The 25,840-nt window shown below is 47.9% G+C and overlaps 6 protein-coding genes across 6 annotated transcripts; 1 reads left to right on the top strand and 5 right to left on the bottom strand.

The window, feature by feature from the left end:
* Nucleotides 1–1,972: 1,972 nt before the first annotated feature.
* GGI43DRAFT_415172 (mitochondrial-processing protease subunit alpha) lies at nucleotides 1,973–4,277 on the bottom strand. Its single transcript, XM_083207126.1, has 2 exons — nucleotides 4,008–4,277; nucleotides 1,973–3,934 (listed from the first exon to the last, which is right to left on the bottom strand). The coding sequence occupies exons 1-2, from the start codon at nucleotides 4,155–4,157 to the stop codon at nucleotides 2,363–2,365; spliced, it is 1,722 nt and encodes a 573-aa protein (XP_083056937.1). The 5' UTR covers nucleotides 4,158–4,277; the 3' UTR covers nucleotides 1,973–2,362.
* A 1,215-nt stretch (nucleotides 4,278–5,492) lies between these two features.
* On the bottom strand, nucleotides 5,493–7,897 carry GGI43DRAFT_210635 (uncharacterized protein). Its single transcript, XM_083200202.1, has 3 exons — nucleotides 6,606–7,897; nucleotides 6,418–6,523; nucleotides 5,493–6,360 (listed from the first exon to the last, which is right to left on the bottom strand). Exons 1-3 carry the CDS (start codon nucleotides 7,565–7,567, stop codon nucleotides 5,734–5,736), a joined length of 1,695 nt encoding a protein of 564 aa, XP_083056936.1. The 5' UTR covers nucleotides 7,568–7,897; the 3' UTR covers nucleotides 5,493–5,733.
* Nucleotides 7,898–14,333: 6,436 nt separating this feature from the next.
* Nucleotides 14,334–17,266, bottom strand: GGI43DRAFT_415165 (tethering complex subunit VPS16). Its single transcript, XM_083207125.1, has 4 exons — nucleotides 16,736–17,266; nucleotides 16,159–16,655; nucleotides 14,867–16,109; nucleotides 14,334–14,756 (listed from the first exon to the last, which is right to left on the bottom strand). The coding sequence occupies exons 1-4, from the start codon at nucleotides 17,143–17,145 to the stop codon at nucleotides 14,621–14,623; spliced, it is 2,286 nt and encodes a 761-aa protein (XP_083056935.1). The 5' UTR covers nucleotides 17,146–17,266; the 3' UTR covers nucleotides 14,334–14,620.
* A 307-nt stretch (nucleotides 17,267–17,573) lies between these two features.
* Nucleotides 17,574–18,318, top strand: GGI43DRAFT_387385 (autophagy-related protein 16; the record flags this gene model as incomplete). The annotated part of the gene is made up of 3 exons (XM_083203923.1): nucleotides 17,574–17,658; nucleotides 17,714–18,066; nucleotides 18,145–18,318. 3 exons carry the CDS (start codon nucleotides 17,574–17,576, stop codon nucleotides 18,316–18,318), a joined length of 612 nt encoding a protein of 203 aa, XP_083056934.1.
* Nucleotides 18,319–18,545: 227 nt separating this feature from the next.
* GGI43DRAFT_210519 (histone methyltransferase DOT1) lies at nucleotides 18,546–20,637 on the bottom strand. The gene is made up of 2 exons (XM_083200201.1): nucleotides 19,695–20,637; nucleotides 18,546–19,580 (listed from the first exon to the last, which is right to left on the bottom strand). The coding sequence occupies exons 1-2, from the start codon at nucleotides 20,291–20,293 to the stop codon at nucleotides 18,653–18,655; spliced, it is 1,527 nt and encodes a 508-aa protein (XP_083056933.1). The 5' UTR covers nucleotides 20,294–20,637; the 3' UTR covers nucleotides 18,546–18,652.
* Nucleotides 20,638–21,568: 931 nt separating this feature from the next.
* GGI43DRAFT_430478 (uncharacterized protein) lies at nucleotides 21,569–24,893 on the bottom strand (the record flags this gene model as incomplete). Its single annotated transcript, XM_083209260.1, has 6 exons — nucleotides 21,569–21,923; nucleotides 21,999–22,036; nucleotides 22,076–23,160; nucleotides 23,214–23,834; nucleotides 23,904–24,577; nucleotides 24,640–24,893. The coding sequence occupies 6 exons, from the start codon at nucleotides 24,891–24,893 to the stop codon at nucleotides 21,569–21,571; spliced, it is 3,027 nt and encodes a 1,008-aa protein (XP_083056932.1).
* Nucleotides 24,894–25,840: the final 947 nt, after the last annotated feature.

Below are 25,840 nucleotides of genomic sequence, written 5' to 3'. Positions count from 1 at the left end.
TACCGATGCCAATGCCATTGAGTATGACACTTGGCTAAGTCATGCCATTTACGGTTATTTGGTAACCATTGGGTTTAAGTTTTAATATTAACACTCTGAATAGATCCAAGTATATTCCTCTGGAATTAAATCTTCATGTCACAAATGTGGAGAGATTTCGTCGCATTCGATACTGGACGCAAGTGATGATGCCGTCCGTATTCTAGCGCGAAAAAAGAAGAATGATGCTTATATGTATCTATCACTCAAAATAAGGATGACGTTTATTTTTACTTTATCTTCAAAATATGCTTGGTGGTAAACATAATCCATCATCCCTGCGATTTCAATTGGCTCTTCTGAGGAATATCTATTCCCGTCGCACATACCGTATTCATCGGATATATCAACTACCCAATATGGATATTTACTACATAAACTGCTTCACTACCTCTATTAGTAATTGCAGAACTAAATGTGGTAAATAGCGGAGGGACCTGTATCGAAGTTCGTAGTCGAATCTGCGAGAAAATTCGGCAATCCTTCATTCAGTTTGTCCTGGCCGCTTTCAGTTTATTAATTCACGGCATCAAGAGCTAATAATATAGTTATCGCTTATCTCCCATTTTTCCTTCTCAAAGCAGTGTATACCTGAACCCCGTTCTAAATATAGCAATACTGTGAAGATGGAGAGCAAACCACTGGATATATATATATATATTTTTGTGGTGCTTATTAAGAGTAAGGCATTAGAGAAGATTAAAAATGCTGTGGAGCGCCGCCGCCGCCTGACAGAGCCGAGGTATCTTTTATGATGACTGAGGGCTTCGGGAGGGATTAAAATTGCTGTGAAGAGAAGGCGGCTGTGACGCTTGACAGAGCCTTATCTTTTATGACTGAGGGCTTAGGGGGGAATTAAAAATGCTGTGAAACACCGCCGCCTGCCGACGTAGCCTTACCTTCAATGACAACTGGGGGCTTCGGGAGGGATTAAAAACGCTGTGAATTGCCCTATTCTAGCTGCAGAACGTTATCTTTTATAATAACTCAGGGCTTTGGGATAGGTTAAAAATGCTGTGAAGACGCCACCCCGAAAGCATGCGATTTTTCTCTTCCCTCAGCCCAGTAGTTGCTGAATAACATAAGAACTTGGAAGGATGAGAATACATCACAAACGTTTAAGCGACGTTGAGTATAATAGCAACTAACATTGAACAGTAAAATTAATGTATAAATGAAAATGCAAACGTTTTCAAGTATACGCCATTTGCTGAGATATACTCTTTCTTTATCCCTTGTTATTAATATGTAGCAGCATGATTCGCAGATATAGACCATTCGAGAACGTAAGGGACTGATCTGATACAATTACTTTACATGTAGCTTTAGGGCATCAATCCAACACCCTTTACCAAACTAACTCTTCGCCCATAGAAGAAACGTCTGTGTAGGAGTGGTGCTCAAAACGGACCAAAGCCACGACTAAAATACTGTCACTTTAATCTCATGGAACTCAGGTGTAGCAGTTTATCCAAAAACAGAAACACCCTCCAAGTCGTAAAAATCGCAATCCAAGGTCCAACAACTTGGCCAATCTCTCGACGTACGATAACATGCCTCAGCGTAATATCTGAAAAATTGCCTACAGTATTCCTATCAAGTCTGACTCCGTGAGACTTGTTACTCAAAACCACCATTTGTGCTTTCAACACGCTATATTTCACCTGCTACAAGCTCGGCCGACATATTTCGGGAGATATGCACTCAGCAGTTTTGCACTTCTCATACTGAATTAGTCAGATAGATTGCTCCCCATATATTCCTTCCATCTCGTGCTCGGCATTTGCTGCATTCACAGACGACAGAAAGTTGATGTTTATTTTTCTTGTTGCTAATAAATGAGACCGCCATGAAGTCTAAGGTCTTAATTAATGGGAAATATTATTCAGCATCCTAATTTTGTTATCCAGCACTCCAGCTGTTGCTAGTGTCTCTACTGCCTCTTCTAAACAGCCATCAGTTGAGTCAACGACACTGTAAACATCGTTCTTAGTTTCAGCAATTGAGGATAAGTTCCATGAAGCTCATAATTGTAATCTTTTGTCGTCCCATGCTTCATATCAGATCCATCACTCTACCCTATCTTTCACATCACTATCATAGCACTCATCTACAAAACACGAAGCAAGTCACAAATGAGCATGATATCCCAATAACATAACCCTATACAAATACTCTTACAAATACACCATTCCACCAGGTACGTGTACGTATGTATACATATATATATCATCCCAATACCGCCCGCCCAAGTCATGCCAAAACATATATGCCATATCTTTTATCTTCATGCCCATAGCCCTTCACATCTATTTAGAAGATCTTAATTCCTCTTGCCCAGCTTCCACCCATCAATCCGATCCTGAATCTGATCCCACGTCATCGCATGCGTCGTCACTCCATACGCCTGCGCCTCCTGCACCACCACCGTCGGCGCGCCGCTGCCCCCACCCACATTCTGCACGGCGCCGCCCATCACCATGCGCGCCACCCGCTGCAGGTCTTGAACCGTCAGGTTCTCGATCCGTCGGCACATTTCCCGCACGGGGATCTTGCGCTTGTGCACCTGCACCGATCGGCCCAGATCCTCCAGCTCCACCATCCGGCTCTCCAGGTTCATCAGCAGTGATGACCGCAGCTGGTTCTTGGCGCGCGTCACCTCACCCTCCTGGAGCTTGGAGATGCCCCGTTCGAGGGTCAGGGCTCGGAGCTCCTGGCACATGACGTCCAGCATGGCCGATGTGTGTCCCGGCAAGCATGATGCGGAAATACCAAACAAGCCGGAGTCTGTGTATGAGTGGTTGAAAGCGACGCAAGATTCCACCCAGCCGTGCTGGTTCAGTACGTTGGTGTACAAGCGAGAGTACATGCCCTTGCCTGGACCACCAGCAGAGAAGGATCCTCCTCCACCAAGCAGCGTCTGCAGTGTCGCCAGCGCATAAATATCATCTGAAGCAACAGGCAGTCCCTCAAACGCAAGATGAATGTGTGTAAAGTTTGTGCCAGTAAGTGAAGGTGGCTGAGGGGGGAGAGAAAGGAATCCACCGGTATACCGAGAAGGCTGGTTAATATCGATTTCTGAAGGAGAGGAGAGTACAGAGGCGTTGCGGGGCGTTGATGTAGAGATGTTCTTGAAGAGGGGAATCTTGGACATTATTCGTGAAGAGGAGTTTGATGATGAGGAAGATGCTGAGGAAGATGATGCTGATGCGTCGCTAGCGAGAGAGCTCACGCTCGTTTCTGATCCTGACCTCGGCAGCGCATTCATATCTCCAAAATATTCCTCCGCCAGCTTGACTGCCGTGCCATGGTCCACTCCCGCAAACGCCAGAACCATTCTCTCGGGTCGGTAAAACAGATCCCTATACAGCTTCACCGTATCCCTATCAATGCTCTCCAGTCTCTCCTCCGGACACAGCAGGGGGTTTCCCAGCGTATTGTCCTTGAACGCAGCCGTATGCACCAGCTCCGGCAGGATCAACTCAGGCTTGCTCCAAATCTCGGCGATTTCGTACCGCGCAGTCTCAATCTGCTCGGCAACCTCGTCCTCTGTGATGCTAGGGTCGCGAATCGTCTCCGCCAGCAATGCAACGGTTTCCGGAACTGCATTGTTGAAGGTGGCGGCCTGGTACATCATGCTCTCGCGTGAAGATGCGCACTGGATGTTTCCGCCGAGGGTTTCCACGCGGGCAAGCATTTCGTCTGCAGAGTGCTTCGAGGTGGATTTGAAGGCTAATCGGTCCATGATGTGGGATACACCTCGCAGTGAATCATTTTCGAATCGAGAGCCACCTTCGACGTATACTCCCACTCCAGAAAACGAGCCCGGTAGAGCTTCTGAAGCAACTCGCAGTCCATTCGATAGTGTTGTGATTTCGTCCAATTCTGTAGGCTCCTACACCAAAAATTCCCAAAATGAGTTTCCAACCATAAAGAACCAGAGAGATAAAGGTAACATTAAACTCTACCTTTGGTATTCCTTCTACAGCTATCGTCGCCAACGACCGTCTCGGCACCTGTGTCTTCAAAGCACCAAACCTGCTCTGCGTACTCAGCAGCCTCGAAGTCTGCACCTTTGCCGCCTGAGGCTGCAACCGAGCAGCAAACTGTCGCAACATTGTGTAAATGCCCTTCTTCGTCTATTGAAAAAAGAGCTGTTTGAGAGGGCGTGGATTGGAAAAAGGTAACGCAAAGCCGAGCAAGTTGCAGTCGCCGGAATTGGTGGTGACGGCGGGCCTAGGAAAATTGTGGTGCCGTCACTTTTATCTCGGCGATAGGTCGGATCATCGCGGCGCCGGAGCTCCGACCGGGAAGGACGGCGGCGAATGCTGAGAAAAGTCCAGGCAGTCGAACGCTATAAGCAGAGCGTCGTAATATTTTCATTGAGTTACACTTGCTTATTTTTGACAAGTATAAAATTATAATGTAACATTATTCATGAATCATGCTATATACTCTATAAAGCCTCAATGACATAAAATCCTCCAATTTAATGCCAGTTCCAAGCGCCAGTTAATAACGTCGCTCTTAATCTCAACGCCCCAGGCACTTCATTTCGGGCCAACTGCTCTAACAAGCCCGCCAAGTAACCATAACAAGGAACATGAAAAAAGGCTCCCTTGAATTTTTTAAACGGTACGTGCAAGGTACAAGCTCTCTCGCACGCCCCAATCAAAGTTCCAGCCAAAAACAGCGCCAGGAGCCCAGACTGACATCATCTCACAGCGCAAAACTCCGGTTAGTCTAATCACAAGAGCTGCAGCAGAGAAAAAAAAAGGCCGAGACAATGCCATGAATCCCATTTTTTCAACAACAAATCCGATCAAGTGTCCCTTTTTGTTACCTGTTGTATAATCCCAATCCCATTTAGCTTCTAACGCCCCTTCCCTAGCAGCGTAAAGAACAATCCATGCGTCATGTGCCGAAAATAAACGAAGCTGAAGTATGTACTCCATAGTAGATACCGTGCGAAAAAGATGACAGAAAAGGCACAGCGATCTAGACCAGCCACAGTCATTCAGAAACAACCATAAACAGCCAGAAAGGCAAATGAAAATTAAGCAAGGACATTTGAGAGGAAAAGGTAAAGAAATCAAAATTGTAGCTTCTAGCCATAAACCCGCGCTAAGTTTGCCCAAATGCTTAACAAAAAAAAAAAGGACGCTTTCCTCTCCATCCTCCTCCCATTCCTTATTTCCCTTTCCCTTTCCCATTTCGCTTCTTTCACCCCCGAAAAATTTGATTCGCGGCTTTCAGAGTGAAAGCAAGCCCATGCTGTATTCATGACGCCATACGCCAAAGAAGAGTAATAAAGAGAACAAGTAAAGCATATATGCCGCCGCGGTTTATGGAGAACACGCGCCACACTCCATACAATGAAGAACGCACACAAAAGTAAAAGAAAAAAAGATGGGAAGAATTAAGACCACCAGAAACAAATAGAGCCAGACCAATACACACAAAGTGAAGTTCCCGTTATGACGCAATATGGGCGTTGAGCTGCCCCCTCGCATGCCAGCAGTAGCTGAGAATTAACATAATAGACAAAGTCGAAAACCCAGTTATTAGCCCCCGAAGTTTGAAGCGCCTCGTTGCCCCATACACAGTGAAATAGTAGATTGATGCTCGACAAGGTACTTTTATTATGTATTAGTTTCTTGCTTTTTTAATTTGTTTTTGAAAATAGGGCCGTTGCTATCGGCTGGCAGCATCGTCGCTAGACTCATGTGTGGTGATGTCAGCTTCTGCCGCTGAGTCGAGGCTCGTCATCTCGGTCGTGGCGTCGGCCGGTTGTCGGCCAGCTCTTCCGTCAAAAACCCAGGGTCCAGCATTGTTTCTCGGTGTAATGATTCCCTCAGCCCCGCCGCCTGGTGGCGACGGGGTTCCGCTATCTCGCAAATGACTAGCACGTCCAGCACCCCTAATAGGCAACGGCTCGGAGGTGGCATGTAGTGCCGTCGGGCTGCCTGTGGGACTGGGCGCCGAAGTAATGTTGACAGTCACGTCCATGGCATCAGTCTCTTGCACCGTCGCCTCCACTGGATCGTCTGATGGCGATGGGAAAGCGGGTTCGGCCTCCTCTTCTATCTCAGGAACAGGCGCATGAACGACCGTAGCGGGCACCGGCTGTTCGGCTTCCTCAAACTCATCCATGTTCTGCCAGTCTTCTTCTGTGGGCTCCTCGACATCGGCTTCCAGATCGGCGCCTGCGCGGCAGTTGGGACAGATGAAGATGGGATATTGCGGTGATGTGAGTAAGGATCGTACGCACTTGAAGTGCCATGTGTGAGAGCAGGGAGCGACGAATAGAGATTGGCAGGGCTGTTGGATAATTTATCAGTAAAAAATCTTGAGATTATCAAAGGAGCGTTTGCTTACCGCAATCGAATTCAGGCATATGGAGCAGTCCTGAGAAGAGCTTGAACCTGCTGCTGAGGCTCCTCCACTTGATGCCATGGTACGTAGCCTCTTGTGGGCAGCCATGCTGGAAAGTTGTTAGTCAAGAACAATAAACATGTAAATGCAATAAAGTGGCATCTCAGAAAGCAAGAAAAAGTAACACTTACTTGAACGTATTGGGCTTGTTCTGCCATCCACGGTTCAGCTCCAGTCTCATCTTGACACAGCGGAAAATCATCTCTTCGCCGCCCTTAAAGTCAATGCCCAGCTGGACGATATCTCCGTCATTGACGGGGAATGCCTTGCTCTCTTGTGACGGAGGGCTGAGTCTGATGTGGTTGAGAAAGGTGCCGGACGAACTCTTCACGTCCTTGATGTACCATTTCCCATTTTCGTACCAGAACTCGCAGTGTCGTCGACTGACCACCTTGCTCTTAAAGCCTACTGGCGCCGCAGAAGCTTGGTGGCCGGACACGCTGGCCAGAGCATGGTTATCACGTTCAGAGTATCGTCCAACGCGGATTATTTCTGTGCCGTTTGAGAGTGTTCTGGAGATGGGTGGGAATGACAGCGATGGTCTGGTAGAGCGAGGGTCGTAGTATGCGGAGAAGCGAATAGAAGGCTGGGTATCGCCAGAACCAGTATCGATGGATTTCGCCATCGTTGCGTGCTCGTCGGCCGAAGTCGAGGGGGTCTCTGCGGGAGATGAAGAGGTTGATGATGATGATGAGGTGTTCCCCTGAGCGGCAGAAGGGCTGGAGGGAGCTGAAGACGAGTTTGCTCCTCTTGTCTGCGATGCCCTTGCAGAATCTGGAGATGTAGCAACCAAAGTCAGACGGTTGGGACCGGCGTTTGTAGTGGTTGTGGTTGTGGTTGTCGTCGTGGCGCCTGGCGAGTAGCTCACAGACCGTGTCAGACCGTTGCCAGACTGACTTGTCGCGGGCGAGCTCCCACCGCTACTGCTACTGTTATTTACGGCGTGGTGGCTGTTGTCACGCGACAAAAGATGGTTGTGTGTGTAGTTGCGCAGGATGCTGAGGCCGCGCAGACGGCTGGTTCTAGAAGGAGAGGGCGAAACCGTCGACGTCGCTAAGCCAGGCGGCGTTGGTGATACCGGCTGTGAAAACATTTCGTTTTAGGAGCGGTGGCCGCAGTGACTTTCAAAGGGCTTTTTTTTTCGGGGGGTGCCTTCAGTGGAGATGGCGCTGTTGTGGCCTGCTGTAAATGAAGAATTGAGACACCAAAGCGGGTTGCTGAACAGTGGCTTGGCCCAGTATAAGTTATAAGGGTGTAAGCAGGGGGGAATGTGGGAAAAAAAAAGCTTCACGCCGAGCTTTCTTTGTGATGTAAGTATTTCCACACAAAAGAGGGGGAGAATATCGATAATGAGAGAGAAAATATGGGAATTTTCTCTTCTCAGTCTGCGCGATAGTTACTCGGCCCTGTGGTCCTTTATTTGCAGGAATTGAGGTCTCGCGCGGTGGATGGGTTGTCCAGGCAGCGTCGTAATATAATGGCACGAGTCGCCAGGTTCTTAGGTAGATTTCCCGGTATTATAGTGGAGTGAGGCGGGCGGTAGAAACGCAGCGAGCCGAAAGAGGCACAAGTCCGGAGGAGACCCTGGCAAAGTAGCAGATGAGGAGTGGGAGGAGAAAAATGAGATCAAAGTGTGAAGTAAAGTCGAGTAAAGCTGTAACAAAGCCTGGCGGAGTTGACGTTTTGGCGGGAGGTGTCGAGACACACAAAAAAAAAGATGCTCGGCTCTATTTGAAAACGTCTTTGAGGGAATTTAAGTCCAATTCGCTTTGTCGAGGTAGCGCATCAATTGCATCACGCAACGAATGAGTTCTGAGTTGGGTGACGGCAGATGGTGAGAGGCTGGTCTGGCGCGTGAGCGTTGTGGGCATTAAAAGCGGGAGTCGGCGCTGGAGGAGATGAAGAGGAGGAGGCGTCGGATTTTACCTTGCTTTGTACGCTGCAGCTTGATTTGCACCCAAAATGCGGGGTGTGCCGGTATTTCAAGAATTGCAGATTTCGAAGCTGGAGAGAAAGAGAAATGAAAAAGGAAGAGAGAGAAAAAGTGAAGTCTCAAGCGAGACGAAGAAATGCCCATGTGAGGATGATATATTAGGCCAAAGACGTCAGTGCTGGGCTGGCCGTGTGTATTTAGTGCCAGCCAGAGAGGGCACCGCTACAAACCAGTACCACGGACTACAAGTGATCAGCGCCAACGTCACTGCTGTCAGGACCCAGCACAGTGGTATCTTCAGGTACCTGGCTAGGTACAACACAGGTACTGCGACAAGCAGGCTGCTAGCAGCAACTCAGTTTCCACCGCCGGCGGCACGAGCGCAGGGCTAAGAAAAATAAAGAGACACCTGGTGCCTGTTTTCCCTCGTCACTTTTGTCTCTTTTTTTGCCTCCCGTATGCGTAGAGAGAGGCTGTAGTTCTGGTTCAGGTTCTGGCCTCAGGGGGGGGCGTGGCCGTAATGCACCAGTCCAGTTCAGTTCAGTGCAGTTCAGTGCCTGCTGCCACTAAAACCTGCGCCGCTAGTACCAGCACAGGTCGGTAGCCAGAAAACCTTGGAAAATCTAATCCCATGTCTACGATCCCTGGTCGTTCAACCCGCGCGCGGCCAGAGAAGAAAGAGACAGGCAAGACAGTGGATACAAAAAAACGGATTCTCTGCTACGGGGAGAGGGGGGGGCGAGACGCTAAAGAGGGGGCGCCGCTAGTTGCGCTAGGACGGGGTGCTGGGGGTCTGGTGCAGGCGACCACAGGCGCTGAGCATGGCTGCTAGCGGTGGCCTGCAGGGGATCAGCAGCCTGGACCAAAGAAGGCTCAGGCCAGGCCTGTCAGCTACGTTGGTTGGCTTGACTTGACTTGACGTGTACGTGATGTCGAATTGAATTTTGTCAAGCAAAGTGTCAATTGGGGACATGTCAACTTTGTTCAATATTGCATCTTGACAAGGGACATGTACTGCATTCTAAGGGCTCAACTCATACGCATTCTCGGTGTAATTATTGTACAAGTACACACTGCGTAAGCTGTTTGCTCTGCCCTGCAGCTGTCCCAGCTACAGTTACATACGAGGAACGCCACTCAAAAGCCCCCCAAAATGGCTACCACGTTCCAGTCACTCGAGGGTACACTATCACCTGCTAGTACCCTCCATCTACACGCATTAGCACCCAAGCTGCCACGCCGCTAACGTACCTCTGCGGTCTCGTTCGTTCCAAGGGGAACTCAACAGGACAGAGTCTCGACTCATGTTCTCGATCGCCAATAAAGGCATACAAGCCCAATCCCTTGCGCCGGCCCGAGGTTTGGGGTCTCTAGTAAAAATCGACCCAGTTTTTCTCCCTGCGCGCTGCTGCCATTAGCTGCGCAGCTTCATCTGGCTGCCTCTCGCTTCAGCGCATTTTGGACATTTTGCCTCTTCTCGCCTGTGGCTTTAACCTGTTGCGAATCTTGCCTGGATCAGGTAGTAACCAGCTGCTAGCATACGTTGTTTGTTTCCTCGCATCTCGACCTTTCGTCTCAATCTGGGAGCCTTATCGAAGCTGCGTTTCCGTGATTACCCGCCCTTAACACCTCATCTCCTCCTTGCCAATAGTATCCTGCCCGTGACGCCGCCGTGACGATAAATGGCCCTCATAGCCATCAGCCGACCCGGCACATGTTCTCTGGATGCATGTCTCAGCCGCTGTAATTGTCTGTATCGATATCACTCCCTTATTTTTCAGCCCGATTGCCACGGCTATTGCCATCGCAACTAGCAGATGCAGGCATCGCCTCTCTCTGTGTGACCTGCATCACGAGCTCCCTCCCGAGCTATACTACCACTACTTGATATGCAATGCACATGTAGTGTAATAATACTAGCCGTACTTGACATATTATACCGCAGCATGGATCTGACTTGTTGAAGAATGCATGCAGCCTGCTCCGGAGCCCGCCGCTGGTTGGAGCACTAGCGATGTTTGGCAGTAGCATATTCTTGTTATCAAATATCTGAGCACCTATTATTACACGATTTCGCAGGTAGCGAGACATGTGCACTTCACACCTCACACTCACAGCCCAGGCTGATGCTCCCGTCAGCTCCCCAATCACGCTGTCTCTCCTCGTGGCGCTTGGCTCACTCCAGCTTTTCCAAACGGCTACTATTTGTGTATCTTTTCGCAAATACTAGCAGTAAAAAACTCTACACACACGCCCCCTCCTATCTCTTCTTCTCTCTTCCATGTCTTGTGCGTTTTTGTGTCTCTCATCCCAACTCCTATGTTGTACGGCACATATCAACCTCAACCCCACGCATGCATGCAGCTTGACTCAGACAAAAGAAACCCCTACGAGGCTTTCGGCGAAACATTGTTTAGCGGCCTCTCTCCTGGACCCCGAATCCTTGATATTGCATTCCAGCCATAGGGGAAAAAACGACGTCCCCTCATTTTGCCTGAGACTAGTGCTGGCAGTTGCTGCTGACCGCACTACTACCTAGTAGAAGCAGGAATAGCCTAATTCTCTAGCAGATCGTCGCCACGTTTTTTGCTCTCCCTTATTCAGGAGAAATAACAGCGTTCATCGGTATCCATTCGCGTCCTATTTTGGGATCCCTGGTAATGTCTTGGGAACGCTGGGAAAAGATTCTAATTTTGGAACCGTGAAAAATTGAAATAAGTATGTAGGACCGGCCGATCAGCCGCAAACATGCCAGGAGTAAACCGAATTTTACAGTAATGTCTTGCAAAGATGCTATCCGAGACAAGCAGCTATTAATACAGCCAAGAACAACCGCGGAAGAAGTACCGCCAAACTCTCAACTTGAATATTGATTGTTTGCTTTGCCTCTTTTTTTCCGCTGCTGGGAACACACTTACCCATCGAGATTCGGGATATTAGAGCTACCCCAGCCATCTTTCCTGCTGACTGCATGCGCACGCATGCTCACCTCACACATTCACATGCTTGATATCGCCCCCAATTCCTCCTGGCGATTCATGCAAACAGCAACAAAAGGGCCTGTTGTTGCAACCTGTTGCTGCTAGTAGTCCATATTGCCTTTGCCCCTGTCTGGATGCAGTTACTGCTAGGAGGAGCGCTTCCCCACAAAGTCAACATGATATGGAGAAGAAGCTGTGAGAACGGCCCCGCATTCCCATCTCATCTCAGGCTTCGATTTATCGTATATTGGCACAGCATGGATATTTGGAGTTCTCAACTGTCATATGCACCAACGCACATATAATGTAGCATACATAACGCACGCAACCTCAGTTCTCGTATCTATTTCTTCATTTATTAGGTTTACCCGAACCCACGCCAACGGCCGAATCCGCCAACAACAGATGCCACAGCAACAGCCAATATCAAGACTTGAGCCCTGTCCCGACTTTTTGCTTGCTAAATGATGATACATCAACCTCACACGCGCTCGACTCATGCACACGCACACTCCCTCACATGTTTTGTACATTCTGTCATCTTCTCCATATGACATCAAAATGCTAAACCAGCCCCCCTCACTCACTCCAACTAAATTCACACATCGCCAAGTCCAAACAAGCCTCCTCACTCTATTCTCCGCTGCTGCCCCAGACCCCGCTGGAATCTCTCCCCTCAGCGCACTAGACCGCGAAGCCCAGCTCCATCCAGCCAACCACGGCGCCATCAGATCATCCAAATCACATGGTTGTGCTGCGTGCAATGAAATGCGACGCTACCACGTCCATAGCGCGGGAGGGGGGTTATGGGGGGTTATCCACTAATAGTGCCATGTCGACCACTAGGCTCTCTTCCATAAGACTGCACGACTTGTGCTGCTCAACAAAGTACGTGTAATGCCCAATACATGTATACGGGCATACCCCATAGTAGTATACGGGCCGTACCAAGAACAGGTAGGCATCAAATACTCTCATCAGCCATCCATCCATCCATCCATCACCAACACGAGTTTGCCTAACATCCACCACCAGAAAAGGAAAAAAAAAATCTCCAAACAATCACGGAAGTCTCCGTCAAAAAGCACGTGGATTCAATGCCCCCCCTCCTCTCTATCCTCCCCCACAGCAGATATCAACAGTAACTGGCAAAACCGCTACTAGCCCCCCAATACCAGCCCTTGCCCTCACCCAATTTTTAGACCTGCATCACCAGACCAGGGTGTGATTCTCTCAGATCATCCGATAGATGGGCGCATCGCCTAACACGCCATTAGTCCCTGTAGTTTTCTTCTTCTTGCATTTCTACTTGTCCTTTTACTGCCCCTGTATGCATCTCTATGGGCCACAACGCATCCGCTGCCTCGGTGCGGGGACACGCACTTGTTCAGTCAGTTCTTATGCCGCGAGTCAGTTGCTTTTCTGATTTACCTGATTCCTACTGCATTCGGCGCTCATGACGATGAATGATGAGACAAAAAAAATATGATCGCTACCAGGAACAAGTTTCATATTTACTATCATGTATTAACTCTCCGAATGACGTGACAAGAGCTGTAAGTCATGCTGCTGTGCCGTGCATCAGCGCATCACAAGCCATGAGCCATAAGGTTCTACTCAGATCAGAAAAAATGCCCACATAGTTCCATCCAGGCGGTAAGGCTGCGGCTTGCCCTCCGAAACGCCATCTCACAAACTGGAGACACACTAGCCGCCGGAGCTTTTAGCTCATATGGAGCAAGTTGGGTTCGTTCGTAGTAAAGTACAGTAAGATGTTCGAGTCTCCAACTTACTCGCCAATCTCTCCATCTTGCTGACACGCCTCAATGGAGCTTGCTTCATACGGATACGTACTGTACTGTATATCGCCGAAGTGTGTACAAGTGAAATCATCCGTCGCCATTTATAGCTTTTTTTCCATAGGGCCCAAGCTTCAGATAGATCTAGATACTGCCAGATTTGACATCGTATCATGTCATACCCTTTTTGGCTACTGCTCAGCCAATGTGGTTCAACTCCAGTTTCTATCTGTACGATATAATGACTCGCTAATACATGTATATTACCGGCACTCAACTGCCAATTCTTAAAAAATTAGCGTATGTGAGGTCTTGAAGATAGATAATGAGCTAGTAAACATTTCCTAAGCACTGATTTTGGCCTCAAACCTCCAGATTCTTTAGGAAAAGTGTCCGCACGGCCCCTATGTAGAACAGTCAGCACCTTCTCAACGACAGGAAATGGGGCTGGGATCAGCTTAGAAGTAAAAGAGCTTACTAGAGAATGTTTGATAGGGCTATGGAGTACGCCACCTCAAGGAGCCACTTGAGTATACATGTAGTTAAATGTAGCGGTATCAGCACCATGGAGCAGTTGTAAGCACCAACTTAGTTAAAGCTAGATCTCGGAGTTACATGTGGAGTAAAAGCAAAAGAATAGTAGTTGCTGTACAGTAAAAAAGAGAAAATGCAGGTAAGCTCACAGGAAATCTCCGGTGCTAGGGGTGGTTCCAGAAGAGGAAGCTCTGGAGCTTTATGTTGAATCAATATAACGGGTATTTCGCGGAATCGCTTGCGACGAGCCGAATGCTACTTGAAAGTAACTTTACAGGGCTGTTGCTGCAGCTATACGAGAGTAACCTTTTAAGAATATCTACCGCTGCTACTTGGAAGTAGTCTTTTAAGGCTGTCTACTAGGTATGTAGCCCTGGATCTTCATACCCAGGCAAACAACTATATATCTTAAGATAATACAGAGATATATCGAACAAACAATACGAAACGCAAACCGCCAGCTTCAATAACTCTAGAGCTATCTATATATACTCAAAAATGACATCATTACTCCTCATAAACATCCATATATCAAATAGCAATCCCATCTCATTACTTCTTAAACGTCGATCCGCCAACCCTCTCAATCTCCTTCCCCTCAGTCGTATCCCTCCCACCCGCCGCTTCAAGCAACCTCTCATACGCCGCCGCATCCCTCAACTTGACAGCCTCCTCCGCCGCCTTCAGCCGCAGCCCGCACTTCTCATACATGGTGATTGTCTCTCCCGGTTCCAGACCCGTGCACTTGGGCACAAACACCGCCGCCAACCGCGGGTTACCCGCCTGTAGTGTGAGGTTGAAAAAGGGCTGTCCCAAGTGAAAAGTTAGCCAAGTTTCACCATTATTCGTACTTAATTCTCACGCCTCTCACAATCTCAGTCCCTTCCACGTGCTTTCCACTACACCCGATCGATGCGATGAAACAAAAATGACAAAACTCTAAATGAACTTACCGCCCATCCGATCGGACTCTTCTTAGCCTTTGCAATATCTTCAATCTCGCCCCACTCTCGTTTTGCGACAAGTGCCCGAAGCCTAATTACACGGGAAGGGCAGAAAAACGCCCGCCGCCAGTCAGCCCATCACGTCCCAGTAGTATTATGCGATAGCCGGGAATCATGCAGATAGGGGCAATCACAACTTACCTGATCCACCATGCAACCTTCTCAGGCACCTTGAAATCGCTCTGAATCTTCTTTGCCTTCCCGTGATACCCGAGCCGGATCAGCTTGAATATCGTCTCATTGACGCTAAGTCCCGAGAAGGAGTCTGTCAAATCGCGGTCTAGCGCCTCTTGCGCACGAAGGAGTTGCGTCGTCTCCTTGAGCACATACACTTCTGCCGCATTGTCCTTTGATTCCGAGAGAAGCTTGGCCGCCAGCGCCAGCTTATCGGATGCCGTGCGTGCATCCGGCTGACGGAGCGATTCACGGATGAAAACGTTGGCGCCATCGATTCGCCTGTCATCCTGGTAATACATGTCCTTCAGAAGGGTATTGTCTCCTTCCAATTGGGCGGCAGATTCTACCAGAGCCGTTGCTGTCGGCCGAACGTTGATTACTCGGAAGAATGAGGCTAGTGGTAGCTTCTTTTTCAGCTTTGCGAGCACAAAGAGAATGAGATCAGTATCACCACTCTCAATGGCTTTGTCCAATGCTAGATCGTCTTCTTCCATGTCCAGGAGGAGAGGAACTTGTCTTCCACCACGAGGTTCGTGGTTCAGTAGCTCTGTAGCTAAACGAGTTCGACCCTCGTGATGTGCGGCTCTTGCAATCTCTTCGAAAGAAATACCTGGCTTCCCTGACAACCTCTCCACGACCAATCGGCAGATGGTATCGTCGTCTTGAGCGCCAATTCGGACTTTTGTAGATGCCCAACTAACATAGATGCGATCCGTAGGAAGCTTCAAATAACCGGCAATCTTTAACGCCAGCAAGTATTCATGTCGTTGAATGAGTCGTTGAATTAGTCGCTCAGGCGTCAGCCTGTGATACTGTTGAAAGGATAGGGGCATTCCAATTTCAAAGCTCCGTACAGCGTTGAGAACTCGGAGCGTCTCGCACATGTCGACAAATTCATCACTGTTGTAAATGTCCAGCACTGACTTGCCAAATGATGCAGCTTTGAGCAGTCTCTTCTGCCACTGAGGATCAAACTCGCGACCGGCGGCGTTAACGCACGTGTCGACAGCTTCAGTCAGGTTTGGCCGAATGAGCTGGATGTAATCGTCTGCCTTGGGTGATTGTAGCTCAAGCTGCTTGACAGCATCGAGCAAGATGGACGCAGGGGATGATTCTGAGGCGGCGCCAAATGCTTGCAGTGTGTCGTCCGGTACCCTTTCCAGGAATTCGCAAAAGTCGTTTGTTATTAATCTAGCGCCGTCGTGCTCTGCTACTGGTTAGTATCAGGTCTTTATTATTGAGTAGCAAGACCATACCAGATATAACATGCACCCTAGTGCTGTCGTATATATAAGATGAAGACTCGTCCCCTGATCCAATAACATGAACCTCGTCCTCCCAAGCAATAATGGCATCGCTGCCACACCACTCCACATACTTGGGCGGGGTATTTGAGTTGGAGTTGTGTTCGAATAGCCTCTCTTGGAAATCGCTCGATATAACGTGTGCCTTGCCATTCTTCCCATAGAGATTGACAAATCCACCATTCGGCGAAACGCTAATATGTGAAAACGGCCCAACATCCAGGAATCTGTCCTCGCAGTCCGTAGCGTCGACCACGTAAACAGTTGACCCGATGCTGAGTAGCACTTCCACCGAGCGAGAAAGCGTGTGATTTGGTGCGATGATGCCCCATGAGTGAATCTCACCCGCCGGCACAGACGCAAGCAGCTTTGGCCGTGGCTCTGAATATGATGATACGGTCACCAATGTGTTGTTTCCCAGCAAAGCAACCAAGCCGTTATCGTAAAACCTATTTGCCACCGTTTAGTTCTTCTATCCTTACCCACTTTCACTTTCACTTGACTATACCAGAATATGAATGGTACTTACCGACAAGACTCAACTCCATAGTTGTCCGCCCCGTTTCCTAATGAGAAGTGGCTAAAATCCCCTTGCATATCATAGCATCTCACATTGCCATCCGCCGCAACAACCAGCAGCGACTCCTCCTCAGACCAGCCCAGCCCCTTGATGGCCCCGCTGTCCCAGGCAATGTTCCGCAGCTTCTTCCCCGCCAAGCTGTAAATCTCGATAGCCGGCTTCGTCGACTGTCCCGTCCTATGAGCCTGCAGCTTGGTGTCGTCTCTCCATAATGCCAGAGCACCGGCGTACGGGGCGCCCGTCACGATGTAGCCATCGAGATCCAGGTCCTGGCCAAAGACGGCGGTATACTGCTCCGTCTTGCGGAACCACTTGTCCCCTACGCGCTCCCAGTCGGCTCTTGCGTGAAGGGTGTCCATCGTGCTGTTACCTCGCTCTCATGACGGTAAGACAAACGGTGCTAAAAAGAAAAAAAGAAAAAGAAAAAAGGGATATGGTATTTTTTATGAGAGTAGCTTGCGTATGAGATGAGAGAAGCTCAAGGTGAGCGAGGTTGGAAGATCCGCAGCTAGCCACTATAGCTTCGTCCAATGAGAGGCGAGGCTATTCGTCGGCTAAACCAGGGGAGGCAGCCTCCCAGCGTCCAGCTTGCATCATCGCCCTAAAGTCTGTCACTCCAGCAGACAGTAACCCCACTAAACACATGCTGTACGTCGTATTCTCTCATCAACTGCTAGCATCAGCTTTCTTACTGCATACAGGAGGGGTTCGAGTAAGCTTTTCACTACTGCAACTTTTTATACAAGCCTCTGCATATACGCGTTATTTTTCTTTCACTTCCTTCAGCATGCCGAACTGGAGAGACGAGTACCTCTCTTCCCTCAGGGAATCAGAGCTCAACAATCCCGTCAACATGGAGCTCGTCCAGGCTTGTTTGTATCTCGTGCCTCTACTTCGTAGTCACGCGTGCTCACTGTCTATATACAGGTTCACAAATGGCAGACCGTATTTCATCTCTAGAGGCAGAAAAACTGGCTTTAGAATCCATCATCGCCGGCCAAGGGAACAACCGGTCAAAGTCGCCATCCCTTCAGCCGGGCGAGGCAGCAGCCAACGATCCCGGCGTGGCTCAGCTGCGTCTTGAACTGGCCGAGGCGTTACGCTCGCGAGGTGTAGCAGACATACGATTGCGGACTGCGGAAGAGGAACTAGACAAGCTGCGCTCCAAGACGAAGCAGGATACTCGATCTATAAAAGATCTTACTACAGAAAGGACTTCTCTTGCCACCAAAGTAAATGACCGGGAGTACGAACTCAAAGAGAAGAGAAAGCTAGTTGAGGTATTATGATGATTTAACTTGCGTTATAAAAAACTCTTTCCCTTTCATTTAAATTAATTACTGATATTATATACACAGCAAGTCCAAGATGAGATGATTGCGCTGAATCTGCAACTCTCCATGGCTGAGAAAGAGAGGGATAGAGTCAAACAAGAGAACAAAGAGCTCATCGACAGATGGATGAAGAGAATGGGCCAAGAGGCAGACGCTATGAATCTCGCAAACGAACCAACGCTAGGCAAGGGACGGTAGAACATAAAAGAAAAAAGTCTCTCCATTTTCATCATAACAGCATGATATCATAGCGGTAAGGATGGTTTCTTTCGTACATATTTTATACAGTCAACTTTGTTTCGTCGCTTCATCTACTAACGCGTTTATCTTCGCTGTTGATGACCGCATTTCGTTCAAGCAATCTTTCATGCAAAAAGAAAAAAAATTATCCTCCAATGTCGTTAATCCAAGTCCTCAGTCCAAGAAGACAGAGGACGAAAATACCCATATTCCTAATTTGTACTCAATGATTTATATTCTACAATACTCAACATAAACATCTTTATGCAGTGCTGATGAAGCTCTAAGTAGTCTATTTCCGCGTGGAGATGTAATACTGTCCGCCGGCGTTGGTCCAGCTGACGTAGCCCTCGGGGTATGTGCACTCTTCGACCTCAAGGATGGTGCTGCCGACATCGTTGATGTTGTGGCTGCTTTTGGAGTCGGCCACAAAAGATTTGAGAGAAATAATCTTGCAACCAGGTTTCAGGTCCAAGAACATTCGGACCAAGTCGTCGTTGAGCTGCGAGGTGAATGCCTTATTGTTGACGAGGATGACATCGGCCCGTTTCAGGGCATCGTGGATCGAGGCGTTCTTACGGAAATCACCACGTTCGATGTGTACTTCGCCTGGCTGTATGCCCCACAGCAGGCATCGCGCCTGAAACTCTTTCTCTTGAGCCTCTGCGAGGTTGCAGGCATTTTCCATCATTTCGCAGCCCCAGCTTTCGCATCCGACTTCGAGGGCCGCCTGCAAAACAACGTTGCCTACGCCCGAACCCAGATCGACAAAGACCTGATCCGATGTCATCTTGGCCTGCTCAACAAGAATCTTGGTGATGAAAGGATGCAGAAGCTCGCCATAGACAAAGTCTGTTCCGTTCTCGTATTTGGAAAGGAGTTCCACCTTTGGAGCCACTGTACGATCGTAGATTTGGTCGAGAATGAAAGCGGCGAGGTGCGGAGGGAGGTCGTGTAGGTTTTCGAGGTTCTTTGAGACAACGCCGTCTTCCACCAGGGCGAGGAGTGCCTCGTTGTATTCACGCAGCGTGGCTTTGAAGCCGGCCACATTCTGGATGTTGCGATTCGATGCCTTTTCGAGTCGTCGGATGTAGCCGGTGTTGGGGTTGGTAAATGGCTCGGCTTCTACGTCGGTGAGGTAGTTTTCGGCCACGAGGCGTACTATGCGTATGCTCGCTTCCACGGCGTCGATCTTGTCCTTGCCCCAAACGAGCTCGAATCTGGATTCTTGTTAGAAAAGAAGAGGACAGAAACATTTCATTAAAAGGCTATATTGTTACACAAAGAGCGGGGTGAGGGACCGAGTGGAATGCGGTTTCATTAAAATGACTTACTTTTCTCGGCGCTGCAGAGTGGGATACTGGAGCTCTATGGCAACGTCTTCCCTGGAAGCTCCAAAGATGGGTTCACACTTGTGCTTCAGCGAACAAACGTCCACGGCGTGGATGAACTGCAGCCTCTCATCCTTCCGCTCGTACGCCCTCGCGCTTCTTAGCTTGCGATTCGAATCGACCGACTTGCTTTCGCTAGTTGCCTTCCTCTGGCGCTTGTGCGAATCCAAGTCCATCCATCCATCATCCTCGTCGTCGCTGTCCTTGTCGAACTCGATGCGGTCGCTGGCGGGTGAGCGACGAGACGCGCTGGTCGGGGCCTTTCGCTTACGCTGCGGCTCAAGGCGCCTCTCGTCGGTAGATGAGGGGTACGGCGAACTGCTCTTTGCACGAGACGAGGCTGTCGAGGCTATGGAAGAAGAGGTGGCATTTGGTGAGAGCTTGCGAACCGGTGACGATCGCGCCGACGCCGATAGCCCGGGTCGAGCTACAGACTTTGGCTTTGGTCTCGGGGCTGTGGGATGCTCGATGACGACCTTTTCGATGCGGATCTTGGGAGGGTCGACTTTGAACTTGTTGCTCTTTCCACTGAGAAGAGGCATGATGGCGGCATCAAAGTAGCAGCAAATGTCGAGAGCGCAAAAATGCGAAAAAAGAGGTGAGAGTTCGCTTTGGTGGAGAGATCAGGCGGCTCGGTTCAGGGGTGCGCCTTTTCGGCCGAGGGGCTCTGCCTAGCCTTTTTGTCGTGCCTTGGATGCCTGCCTTGGGAAACCGGCCGATGGCGGGCACGCGACGATGTGTGAGAGCGAGAGTGAGAGCGCGGGAGCTGGTGATAAATATGGAATCAGGCTTGAGCCAGGGTCGCGAACCGGGCGATGACGGCAGCGGGTGGCGGGGGAGGCGAAAAGCCTGTCCGAGTCGAAAGGGAGTTGCAACAAGGCGTTTTTGGCAGCTCTTTGAACAAAGGAGTGGCGGTGCTCGAGTAGAGGCTAAATGGAAACGAGAGAGACTATGGCTTTTTGGAAGAAAGAATAGCGGGATTACAAGAATGACGAGAAATGTATGTGGTAGATTGATAGATAGTGAGAAAGAAGGTAAAAAAGATTAGTGCAAATGATACTAGTCACCCAAAGTCTGCCAGTCTGTCAGTAAGTCAATCCATAGGACAAAATATGGACGAGAGAAGGAAAAAAAAGAGGGTAGAAAAAGTCCGGCGCGTCTAGACTTGGTCGTAAAAAGGCAGCCAAGAAAGGACCTTGGCAGGTTCGATTTGGATTGTGCCTGCCGCTATTACGGGAGACTAATGGACTCGGGACTTGGCCCAAGATGGAAAAACTGGAAGTGAATCCTGCTGCTTATGTCACCCGCTTTTCTTAGCTGCCCAGAAACTGCTGAGAAGCTGGTGCTTGACCTGGGGTCCTCGAGAAAAGAGAAACCAGGGCAAAGTTGGATGGAGGACAATGGCGGGATTTCAGCAAAGTCCCCACTAAAGGCCACTGCGTCTGAGGGCTCCGATTCGCGGATGGCGCACGTGCCACCTGTGGCGTCCAGGGTCCAGCCCATGTCTTTTGATGTCATCAGTTTAGCTGCAGGTTGGCATTGGTTCGTAGGTTAAAGTCTAACCATCAATGCATAAGGAATTTCGTCATGGGATATGTCAGTTTACTGTTAAAGCCGGCGCAGCTGAATATTTATTAGCTAATAGCCATCATCCGATTATTATAATGCAGGAGCATAGTAACAAAACCAGTGCGCTCGCAAGCTTTTGCTGTGTATTATTAATACTGTAAGAGCTACATTAGATGTATGTTGACGTATATTGTAGACTAATGCATGTAAATGCCATATCTATATACTTGTAGCATGCTCGTATCTATCTAATTCTTATCCCATTTTCTAAACAAGTTGAAAAATCGCTGTTTAAAATGCTTCCATCTACCACGTCTGCCATTCTTTTGTCGTGGGTCTAAGCCATCTTTTTCTTGGCTTGCCGAGGCTACAGTATCTTGGATAGTAGAAGCATGATTATCAGGTAGCGTGCCTCCTAAAATCTTCGAAGAGTCCTGAGATCTTGAGGTAGTATGCCTTTGAGCGTTCGAGATCGATGTGGCCAATGAATCGTCGATGCCAGCTTCAGTTTGCGACTCGTGGAGCCCTGAAGACGAAATGCCTTGTCCGCTAGTAGTTGAGTCAAGCATTGGGGTTATTTGCTCGGAATTGAAGGTTAAAGTCCTATTATTTTCTTCAAATCATGTTTGAATTTGGCTTGAGTTGAGAATATTATCTCTGTGTGAGATTTCCGGAGACACTGGGGGCTTGGCCTTCTCACATATTCCAGTATCATGCTATTTCATGCTCAATTGGCTATTGTGAGTGAATATAACTGCCCCTTGAAGCTCCAGTGTTTCGCTGCTGATGTTGCTTGGAGGCTCCTTAAGATTGTCAGACTTTTGTAGCTTTTGTATAAAATCAGAATGATTAGCGGGGGCCGAATTGTTACATCGACATGACTCGAAAGGGTTATCTGTGTTGAAGTGCCAGCTGATGTCATTGATAAATCTCAGCTGCTCAGCTCCTTTTTCTCCATGAGATTGTGTAATATTAACAAGATCTGAAACACAAGCTCCAAGATAGTATTTATTTTCAGGCATTTGCGACCAACGATTACAGAGCATCTTGGTACTTGACGGTTGAATGATATTGCCAAAATTTTGGCCATGTAGTATGACCGCGCCAATTTTGGTGACAAGGTTTACCCACCCATAGCCCATATTTCCTAGCGTAGCGGCTCTGGGGTGGCAATTCCTGATCTTGACAATATCATCGAAATCCCAGCCATCAAGGTGATGTCTGCGAGTCCAACACTTCAAGCTCACTCCGTCTTTATTCGTCGCTTTAAGCTGATGGTCTATCATCTTGTCAAGTATGTTATAGTGGTCATCAACCAAATCTTGAAAGCGGTAAAAATTTCGTCTTTCCTCATGAATTATTTCTTCTTTGTCAGTTCCTCCCCTAAGAACTATTTCATTATGCTGGCTTGGATCTTGGTGTATTTTAAGCTTCATATTGCTTTCATTTGTTAGTACTCGGATAGCAGACTCTGATGTAAATCCTTTGGTGGCTTCTTCCAAAGACCCAGGTTTAAAGAGTAGTTTATGTTTAAACGAGCCCTCTTGCTTGCGATTCAGGGCTGCTCGTGAGAGATGCAGTAACGCAGTTGTCCCATTGACTAACCAACCCCGCTTGTACTTTTCATCCCAAAGTACAATAAACCTTTCGTGAATCCACTCAAGCTTATTTGTGTAGCCCCCTCTTGCTATGTAGATAGGTTGATCTTTAATGCCCATAGCGAAATCAATACCTCCAGTTATATGTTTTCCAGCAGATATGGAAATCTTATGAAGTACACAGTCTGCTGTTGGCTCGGGTAGACCTGACCTTTGTACGGTATAATTAGCCTCGGCAGCCCCTGCATAATAATTAGTAGTCATTTAAAAGTAAGCGTGTCCTTGTAAACTTTACCAGCGAAAAGGTCGGCTTGTGAACACCAACCAACGATATTTCGAGACTGCTCTAGGTCAGAAGTCTGAATGGATATATGCGGTACACAGGCATCGAAGTAAGATATGCGATTTCCATCATCCCTATATTGCAAATGCCAGATGATAACGCCACCAATATACTCAGTCGGGATGAGTATGGTTGAAAAGCCTTTGATGAAAATCTTGTCATCAAATTCATCAATTCGTTGGGTATTGGCAAGTGCTGACATCATGTTTAAAGGCATTTCAATGCCTGTGTCAACCTTGGGCCTGCGGAGTACTGTGAATCCTTGCACTACGATAGGGTTTCTAAACATATTATGCCAGCACTGCCCATTATCTGACGAAATATCCTGTCCTTTTTCAATTGTGAATTCGATCTGACAATGCACGTTCGGATTAGGCACCTGTAATCTTCTATCGCCAGAATGAATAACGTGAACAGAAGGGGTATAGAAAGTAATTCCTGTTTCGTAAGGAGAGGAGCGAAGACTCGCACTTAGCCACGCAAGTTGCTGTCCAATCTCTACGATAGAAGCTCCAGTGCCAGATACTTCTGTGGCGAATTCTGCATTATCAATCCACGCAGTGAGCTCTGTACCTTCTGGCAAATGGCCCATTATTTACCTATTAGATCTACTGCATAAGAACAGTGATGCTAAAGACTTACAAATATATTTTTGTCCAGCAAGCCCACCCAGCACGTCCTTTACCAACTGCAGTACGTGCTCACCAGTTGTTGGCCATGTTTGGCGCAGATATTGCAAAGTCGTTGATGCCTGCGCATTTCTTGTGGAGCCTGTTAGGGTAATGACTTGCTCGATCGCTTCATCTAGGCTCCCTTGGTATTGTTGTTCTTCTAGAAACGTGATAGGATTCCAGTTGACCAAAATTGTAACACGGAAAACCTCTGCAGGTCTAGATTTACTTATCTTGTGACTCAGCCGTAGAGAATCCATGAGTTCCTTTTTAATATCTTCCATAGAGAGTGAACATCCCACTTCAATTAGTGACTCTCTTCTTAAACTTGCAAGAAGCCAGTCGTATGCAGGAGATTCGCTAATAAGTTCGCGATATGCACTTAGATTAGAAGTATTTACCTCTTCGTCTTGCTCGTAATCTTGGTCTGGATGATCATCTTGGATATTTTCTTCCAGGAGCTGATCTTCTTCCATACCTGAGGTATCTGGAATTCCATAATATTCGAACTCCCCTTGGTTGTCAAGGCTATTCAGCCAGTCTCTGGTCATTTCTTGAGCAGTTTCTGGAGATATTCTAGCATCTAAACTGGTAAGGTCTCTATTTCCATCACGCCATCGCATTTCAAATAGCTGAGCGATGCTCCTAATAAATTGTCAGTCTTGGTTTTGGAACGCTAACACAGGCAGAAATTGAGAAAAGTTTACCTGCTGAATTTATGCGAATAGTACATAATGTCTCTTTGTATTTGAGACTGAGCATTAAACCCAATTTTAAGAGCGAAAGTTCTAATCAGATCTTGAACAACGCTATAGACTGTTTCTATCGATTGTTCATCAAGTCCGTCGAAGAGCCCTTCATCAATCAACTGATCGGCTAATTGCAAAATGAGCCCTCCTCTCTTGGAATCGCTCAGGCTTGTCGCAGCCGAATATTCTGTTCTATCATCAGCTTGATCCATGTCTATTGCTGCAGCCTCCCCTTGATCTATTATCTCCGACTCTTCAACTTCGGTTATTGCAGCCACTTGATGTGGTATTTGCTCCTTCATTCCCGGATATGACGTGGGTACGGTAGAAGGCCGCGTCCCCCTGCTCTGAAGATCATGATCAAAAGTCGAATATTGAGGGCTCGCCGTGGTATTTCCTCCATCGTCACTAGATTCATCGCTCTTGACGTTGATAGCTTTTATTATTTCTTCATTGTGACTATTGTTGTATAGAAGTGACGACGTCGTAGTGAATGTATTAGTGTTATCCGACGGCCCTGGTGTAGTCGATACTACGGGGTCAGAAAGATTATCTGTTACTACTAGGCCACGAGACTTGCTAGGTTCCATGGTATGTTGAGGTGACGACACTTTGGTGATTGTATCCGACGGCCCCGGTATAGTCAACACTGCAGGTTCAGGAGGATTATATGACATTACTAGGCCACGAGACTTGTTAGGTTCCATGGTGGCAGCTCGTCGCAGAACCATAGGCGTTATTACACTCTGTTGCATATTTGATCCGCTGGCTGTAGAACTTATAAAGGCAGCTTCGTTGACCGTAGAGTCAGTATCTCTGTTCTTCTTCTTTCCTAATAAAGTTCAAAAAGTCAGCTTGGTGCTTGTAGTAAAAGTTACCGGTGGAATAATGCTGAGAACTTTTGTATAACAGAAAACATTATTACTTTTATTAGCAAAGTTTTTAAACATGGTGAGTTGCAAGGCGATATCCGTGTGTTTTTCAGCTCTGAATGAGTACAAATCAGGGATTTTAAGCGAAGAAATCGTCTAAATACTACTAATTGAGAAATAGAGAGAAGGATAGAAAGTGGTTGAGGCAGAAATCACGACGGTTTATATGTAATTTGACTTTCTCTTTTCCTTGAGGTAGGTACTAGCACACCCTCATTTCAAATACC

Source organism: Trichoderma evansii, assembly GCF_050947405.1.
Source record: "Trichoderma evansii strain SZMC 28006 chromosome Unknown GGI43scaffold_24, whole genome shotgun sequence".
In the NCBI taxonomy this organism is placed as follows: domain Eukaryota; kingdom Fungi; phylum Ascomycota; class Sordariomycetes; order Hypocreales; family Hypocreaceae; genus Trichoderma; species Trichoderma evansii.
The sequence above is the reverse complement of the archived record's forward strand: the minus strand, read 5'-3'. Positions and strand labels throughout refer to the sequence as shown.